This window comes from Pistacia vera, unplaced genomic scaffold (genome assembly GCF_008641045.1).
Source record: "Pistacia vera cultivar Batoury unplaced genomic scaffold, PisVer_v2 Contig823, whole genome shotgun sequence".
In the NCBI taxonomy this organism is placed as follows: domain Eukaryota; kingdom Viridiplantae; phylum Streptophyta; class Magnoliopsida; order Sapindales; family Anacardiaceae; genus Pistacia; species Pistacia vera.
In genome coordinates, this window is record NW_022196694.1 from 210462 (window position 1) to 219164 (window position 8703).

At 41.1% G+C, this 8703-nt stretch overlaps 1 protein-coding gene across 1 annotated transcript; it reads left to right on the forward strand.

Moving 5' to 3' along the window:
* The first annotated feature begins 704 nt into the window (after positions 1-704).
* On the forward strand, positions 705-1973 carry LOC116117815 (cation/H(+) antiporter 15-like). Its single transcript, XM_031403824.1, has 2 exons — positions 705-881; positions 960-1973. Exons 1-2 carry the CDS (start codon positions 705-707, stop codon positions 1971-1973), a joined length of 1191 nt encoding a protein of 396 aa, XP_031259684.1.
* Positions 1974-8703: the final 6730 nt, after the last annotated feature.

Sequence of the window (8703 nt, forward strand, 5' to 3'; positions counted from 1 at the left end):
ATATTCTTGATGGGATTAGAGATGGATGTAATGGCGTTGAGGCATATTGGGAAGAAGTCATTAAGCATTTCGGTTGTAGGAATTTTGGTTCCACTAATTGCAGGAGCCGGCTTATATTTTGTACCCATACGCGGGGTTGCAAACGGAGTCGGAGAATCGCTTCCTATGGGTGCCATGTTTTGGGCTATATCATTGAGTAACTCGAGCTTCCCTGATCTAGCAAGCATTCTGTGAAATGTGAAGCTTCTACATACGGATCTTGGAAGACTGGCATTAACTAGTGCCTTTATCAGTGACATTAGTGCGTGGATTTTTCTTGTTATAACTATAAACTTCTATGATCTCCATATGTTCTACATGGCGGCAGTACCCACAACTATCTTTCTGTTAGCCTGCTTTTTCTTGTTACGTCCAGGTATTAAATGGATGATAAATGAGAACGAAAAGAAAGGGAAAAAATATTTCTCTGAAACACATATAAGTTTAATCCTAGCCGCGGTTGCTATATGTGGATGCATTGCTGATGCGTGTGGATCACATTCCATGATAGGTAGTTTTATGTTAGGATTTATCATCCCACATGGAGAGATTGCCATTGATATTACGGAAAGAATTCAAGGATTTGTGAACCAAGTCATGATGCCGATGTTTTTTTTGCTTAATGGCCGTCGTTCAGACTTTGCTGGTTTATCATTAAGCACTAGATGGATAAAAATGTATTGTTTGTTACAATTGTGTCTTCTTCCTCCAAAATTGTCAGCACTCTTCTCGTCTGTTTATTCCATGGCATGTCATTAAGGGAGGCCTTGGCTTTAGGAGGTCTTCTCAACACCAAAGGTGTTCTGGCACTCATTGTTCTTAATGAAGGCCGAGCCATGAAAGTAAGATTTCAATTCTTTCATTAATTAATTGTGTACATTTCATAAACATTGATCATCATTCACAAAAATTAACTGCAGGCTATAGACAATATAGAATTCACTGTAATAGGGATCATAACATTGTTAATGGCGTCTACGGTAGCACCAATATTCTTCTTAGTTGAAAAATCAACAAAATGTTTCAGCAACTACAAGCAAAGATCAATAGAAAGAAGTGATCCAAACACAGAACTTCAAATTCTGACATGCATTCATTCAACCCGAAACGTCTCCGGCATCATCAATCTACTCCAACTTTCTAATGCCACCACGAGATCTCCCATATGTGTCTTCGCCGTGCACCTTGTGCAGCTTACTGGTACTGGACGTGCCTCTGCCATGCTTATTGTTCAAGACTCACGAAAGACTAGAACTATTATTGGCAACGGCAAAAACAACAATGACATCACCCCTCAAAGGGCCGAGTCGGAACAAATCGTTGACGCCTTTGGAAACTTTGAGCGTGAAAACGAAACGGCGGTAACTGTGCATCCGCTGACGGCAGTGTCCCCTTACACCACCATCCACGAGGACATCTTCCAACTTGCAGAGGAAAAGCATGTTGCCTTCATTTTGGTACCATATCACAAGCTACCGACAGCCAATGGTCGGTTACAAGGTGATAATGTTTCAATACGCCAATTGAACCAAAATTTACTTAATAATGCACCATGTTGTATTGGCATTCTCGTTGACCGTGGAGTAGGACCTCCGATAGAACAAAATTCAACAGAATTTGACAAATCGGAATTCCGTATAGCCATGCTCTTCATTGGCGGGCCTGACGATCATGAGGCATTAAGTTATGCAAGTAGAATGGCTGAAAAATCAGGCGTGACTTTAACCGTGGTACGATTTCTTGAAGCTAAAGAGGAAAATACAAGAAACGAGAGTGATTTGGAAGATATGACGGAGAGCGAGGAGGGGAAGGAGATAGATGATGACTTTATAAACGAGTTCAGGTTCAAGACAATGTTCGAAGAATGCATAAGTTATCAAGAGAAAACAGTGAATAGTGCGGATGAATTAATGGAATATGTAAGTTCAAATTAAAGGTGGACGTAGAGATGGAGTAAAATAAAAAATTACAAGGCAACTGTCAGAATGGAGCAATAGTCTAGAACCGGGAGCAATTGGATTGATAACGACACAAGCTACAGAACATGCATCAGTTCTGGTGGTGCAACAATCTGCGATTGGTCAATTGGGAACTGGAACGCAGCGCCGAAAGGCGCAATTTGGAGAAAAGAATTGCGTTTTAAATCCAGACTATGAAGCCTATGCACGCACATACAATCTGTGAACACATATATTTTGTACTAGCTATCAAGTCTTAGACGCATTGTTATTCTTTAATTATTTACTTGATTGTTGGGGTACTTAATTTGTTCTACTACCTGGAGATTATATCTCATTCTAGGCTTTGTTAAGGGCCAATGTTACGTCTCTAGATGGAAATTCAATATTGGTTATTTTTTGGAACTGGGCACCATTTATTTTATTTTATTTTTTATAATTTTGTCTTGTTAAGAAAATGTAGACAGATAGATCCTACGTAATGCTGATTTGATACCGCAAATTACTATTAAGGAGCAAATATAAATAAAGAATAAAAGTAAGGGTCAATTGAAATAAACCAAGTAACGGTTAAAATTTTCTATGGCCCAAAAATTGAGTTTGATAAAAAAGAGTAGGACCACCAAACAAGACATAAATCACGTTCTCTCTAATAAGTTTCCCATTCAAAACTAAGACCAAAATGGTATTTGATCAAACCATGACAAAAGATTTCTCAATTTAAAAATTTACCAAAAATAATTCATAAACAATTAAAAATGCAAAATTCAGTTTTTATAATATAGTAATTGATTGATAATGTGTCAAACCAGTTCAATCTTCGGTTTCCAAATCCAAACTTCCCTTATGATATCCTAATCCTATGGGTTTTAGTATTACTTAAGGGTCGTAGCCAGAAACTCATTATAACTTAATAATACAATTGTAAATAAACTTATAATAAATAATATATTGGGTATAAGTTATACAAAAATATGAGTATTTGTTTATAATGTTCTTTATAATTAATATATTTATGATTGTGTTTGATGCTATGGAATAAATTTATAATACTTTAACGAGTGTAAAACAAAACCAAGAAACTTTACTAATGAACAAGTTATTAAGCAAACACAAATAACAACACCTCCAAATTAAACTATAATAAAATTTCTACCAATAAAATTTTTGTGTGTGATTTTTCCATCAAGCTCAAAGAGTTGTGAGGTTATAGCTCGATCCAAAATTAGTTCAACTCAATTGATTGTCTGACCCAGCATAAGCTCGTCGAGTTGTGGCTCGACCTAGCACAAGTTAGTCGCGACCAATCCTTACAATTTTTCAACTAGCTCACAAATAACTTCAGATCCTAGATATCTCGGAAGGATCAGATCGATAGCAATCTTGGCGCAATCTCAACACTCAATCGTGAGAATGTCGGAGTTGCATGTCAATCTTAATTGTAATCTCCCTTTATTTTTGCTATTTCCTTTGTACAGAATTTGTATATAAACCCCTCTCCAACGATGAGAAAGGGGTTAGCAAATTGTTCTAGGATTATTATTGTAAGCTCTCACAACAAATACAAGAACAGTGAGCGTAAGCTCAAGAGTTTAACTCACTGAACCACTTTAAAAACTCATTGTGCCATTTACTTTATTGCATTTTCCGTTTATACATTGCTAGTTACTCGTAATCACGCATACATCAGTTTCAATCCTGTCAAGGTTGATCGGATCGCTTTAGTTTGTGTATTTTTGCATCAACATTTTGGCGCTAGAAGGGGGGCCTCCGCCAAATTTCAGAATTTGTGGCAAACAAACCCTAGTGACCGGATCACTCAAGGCCTACGATGGTTCAAACCAGATCAAAGACCACTACCGGAAACCACGACAATGTGGAGACCACCTATTAGAAGGTGCACTAAGATCTCACCGGCGTCGACCACCAATGTCGCTAATGAAGTAGGCCACAAACCAGCTAGGGACAAGGACATCAAATCCCGAGAATGACCAATTGGTGGAGATGATTAGAAGGATGGTCACACAAGCTGTGCAACAGAACATGGCTGAGCTGAGAAATCAACAGTCGGCCCCCCAAGACCTTGACCAACCGCGCTTCACTGACATTACTCCTACAAGTCAGAACTCGGTCGGCGACCAATCTGGTTCGTCAACACTAAGGCACGTCTAATGATCTCGGCACCACCGAGAACATTCTGCATAAGAACGAGAGTCATGCAGGCAAACTAACCTCGAGAGGCAATCGGGCAAACAACCCATAGGAGAAGACAAAGATAATGGTTGCCAGAGGGATACCCGACCTACTCGGTGGTACCCCCAACGTCAGTGTGCCTGTTTTAACCCATGCCTAAGGTAGGCTCAATCCTCACAAGCTTGCGAGATGAGTCATGTGTGTCAATCTGGCAATGACCGACGTTTCGTTTATAACCAACATCGAGAGCAACACCCTGATGAGCATGATAGAACCTACCAGCCCAGCCATCATGACTCAACCTCGCGCATCAATGTGCATAATGGAAGAGGCTCACAAGCAACAGATTTGCGAACTCACTTGTTCGAGGTAAGGCTAAACAGAGCCAGCGAGGGCAATCCTCACAACAAAGACTTAGATCGAGTATAGAAAATGCTCGATGATCTAAGAGTCTGCTAGAACAATGCAACAAGAAAGATAGTGAGCTCTCCTTCATAGAGGAAGTTCGCCAAGCCATGCTTTCCGAGGGATTTAAGGTGCCAAAAGGTAAATTCGATAGGAAAGGAGATCCCAGAGACTACCTAGATTCATTCAACAACCTGATGGAGCTACACCAGGTCTATGACTTGGCAAAATATTGCTACTTCGCGGTCACATTAGTAGGGATGCCAAGAGGTGGTATAAAAGGTTCAAGGCGAACTCCATTAGTTCTTGGCAACTATTCTCCTAGTTGTACTTACAACAATTCCAAGCGAGGAGACAATTCGCACTGCTGCTCAACTACTTTAGCAATATTCATCAAGAGAGAGACGAAACATTTACCTCATATTTAACAAGGTTCCAAAATGAGCAGGCAAAGGTCGCAGATGCACCTGAAGAGTCAATCCAGACTTTATTAATTGCAGGCATCAGGCTGCAAACGAAGCTGTGGAAAGAGCTCCAAAGTGAAGACATGTGAGTCTAGCGAAGTTCTATCAGATGGCTGCATCAGTGAATGGAAAGCTCGCTAGCAGCCCTAGCTAGAAGCTCGCCACGAAGAGCCTTAGACAGGCGACAAGATCGCCCAACATATAAACGGAGCGGCCAAGACCGTAATGACAAAGACCGAAACAATGTTCCAAAAGAGGCAAAAGATAGAGAATCATGGGGAAAGGCAACCTTTCCCGCGATATATAGAATACACCCTATCATTGAAGACATAGCTCACATATATGAAGTCTTCCGTGAGACTAAAAGATTGTCCGCTCCAAAAAGGATGAGAGGGGCTCCGAGCAAGAGAGATTGGTAGAAATATTGTCGATGTCACTAAGACATCGAGCACAACACCAATGAGTGTCGGGCTCTAAATGATACCATCAAAGATCTTATCTGAAGTGCCAGCTTGCGAAAATATAGGTGAGCAAAATAACCAGATCTAGCAAGCCCCAACCAATGCAAACAATGAAGTTCAGGTAGGCATGATCTATGGGGGTCCTGACATTGTAGGGAGCTCAAGGCGCTCTCACAAGTAATCTACGCAGGAGGCCAAGACAGACTCGGTCTCTCGAGTAATGAGCTATGAACAGAAGCCATTAAAGCAGCCCAGATAAGAGAGCGAGGTGATAGGATTCACAGTGGAAGAGTGTGATAGTCGATAATGGCAGTGTAGCGAACATCATTTTTCTTGGGAGCTTTTTGAGAAATGAGGTTCACTGAGAGAGATCTAAGGGCTTGTCCATCGCCACTCTATGGATTCACCGAGGACAGCCTAGTTCCCAAAGGAACAATCGACATGCTTGTGACCCTGGGTGCAAAACCCAAGATCAGGACGTTGATGACATAATTCTTAGTGGTGGATTGCCCAACCACTTACAATGTAATCCTTGGAAGACCGATCTTAGATGATCTAAGTATAGTCACTTCAGTACGCTATCAAGCAATGAGGTTCCCGACTCTAAGCGGGGTCGTGACAATTAGAAGCTGGAAGAAAGAATCTTGGAAATATTACAACCAGGCCATTAATGCTACACTAAAATGGCCACTCCCGAGAACCATGGTCATTGTAGAGTTTGAGCCAAACACCGAACCTCTAGAGGATACCATAGATCCTCATATCAATAAAGAAGAGCCTATAATAGGGCCAACAGAAGAGCTGTGAGAAGTATCTGTCAACGAGGAAGACCCAACTCATGTGTTAAAAATTGGCAACAGTCTAAGCAAAAAATTGGTCAACAATCTGGTGGGGTTCCTAAAGAAAAACCTCAACGTGTTCACATGGGTACACGCAGATATGTTGGGGATCAACCCCGAGGTAATATGCTACATATTAAATGTTAACCCAGCAACTCGACCAATTAGACAAAAGAAAAGCTTTATGGATGTAGAATGCTCCAAAGCGCTCAAAGATGAAGTTAACAAACTCCTGAACATCAACTTTATCAAAGAAGTAAAATACCCAGACTGGCTCGCCAACCCAGTCTTGGTGAAAAATTCGATTGGCAAGTGGTAGACTTGCATTGACTTCACAGTTTTTCGCTGCCTTGGATCGACCAATTAGTAGATACGACATCGGGAATACACTACTAAGCTTCATCGATGCATACTCGGGATATAATCAAATCCCGATGAAGAACACACCTCATTTATTACTAATCGGGATATTTACTATTACAGGGTAATGTCATTTGGCTTGAAGAACGCTGGAGCGACCTACTAGCGTTTGGTGAATAAGATGTTCTCGAGCAAATCGACAAAACAATGGAGGTATACCTCGACGGTATGCTCATCAAATCAAAGGTCGCCGAAAGCCATATTGAGCACCTAAGAGAAATGTTTGACATCCTCAGAAAATACAGAATGAAACTCAATCATTTGAAGTGTGCTTTCGGAGTAAGCTCGAGAAAGTTTCAGGGTTTCCTAGTCAATCAGTGAGGTATCGAAGCCAACTCAAAAAAGATTCAAGCTCTCCTAAACATGAAAAGCCCAACCAACATAAGGCAAGTTCAAAGCTTGACAAGGCGTGTGGCTGCACTTAGCAGGTTTGTCTCCCGAACCATAGACAGGTGCCTACAGTTCTTCAAAACCATGAAGGGAAACAAGGGCTTCAAGTGTTCAAAGGAATGCGAGAAAGCATTCCAAGAATTGAAAAAGCATTTGGAGTAGCCTCATTTGCTATCAAAGCCTATCTAAGGCGAGTCTTTGTTGTTATACATGTCGGCATCTAAGTCCATGATCAGCGCGACTTTGGTACACGAAGAGGCAGGAGTGCAATGGTCGGTGTACTACGTGAGCAAAAGGTTGCTCGATGCTAAGACAAGATACCCAGAGATGGAGAAGCTCGCATATGCACTTGTCATCACTGCTCGAAAGGTGCGGCCTGATTTTCAAGCGCATTCCATACATGTGTTGATGAACTTTCCGTTGAGAAAAATAATGCAAAAGCACGAGGCATCGAGTAGATTGATTCAGTGGTCAATGGAGATGAGTCAGCCTGATATCAAGTACATCCCAAGAATAGCAATTATAGGTCAGGCTTTGGCAGATTTCATTTTAGATTTATCCTATCAACTTGAGGGAGAAATAAGCCCGCTAAGGGCGAGCACCTCAGAAGTAAGCAAACTACAGAAATCGAAGCTTGACAGCCTATGGCAGTGGACTCTGTATGTAGACGGATCCTCAAATGAGAAGGGGGCAAGAGTGAGGCTCTTACTCAAAAGTCCCGAAGGGACCTCAATCAGAATTGCAATCAGATTCAGGTTTGCTACCTCCAACAACAAGGCAGAGTATGAAGCAATGATCGCAGGGATCCACCTTGTTAGGGAAATGGGGGTAGAGTCCATCAAGATCTACAACGACTCTCAGCTTGTAGTCTATCAGATTTATGAGGAATATCAAGCAAAGGAGGTGTCGAACCGGGCGTCACGACCACAAAATTAAACCTAAATACCGTAGTTAGCAGTAAGCAGGTCAAATCCACAGGGAGCAAGACTAACAACCTAATGTATTTTGAGTAGCGGAAATGAAATTGGCAATTGATTAATGAAACTAAACAAACTAAATGCAAATAATAAAACGTGAATTTAAAACTAATAAAGACTTTATAATAAAAATGTTGCCATTATGGTTTTGGTTCGACACGAGACCGACTCACAGAATTCTTCTCCACCCTCTACGATCCCCTAAACCTACAAGGCAAGGTAAATCAATGGAATGACCTCCCGACACTTTAGGTATAATCTATCCTGTCTCACCCGATCATTCAAGTTTGATTGGTTAAAGACTATACCACTAGTTAGTACTAGGCCTGCAATCGAACCGAACATGAACGAACAGGCCCGTTCGAAAATCGTTCGATAAGCATGTTCGATTGTTCGTGTTCGTGTTCGTGTTCGTGTTCGTGTTCGTGTTCGTGTTCGAACGAACACAGGATGTGTGTTCGTGTTCGTTCGATTAACAAAAAGCTCGTTCGTGTTCGTTCGATTAACAAAAAGCTCGTTCGTGTTCGTTCGATTAACAAAAACCTCGTTCGTGTTCA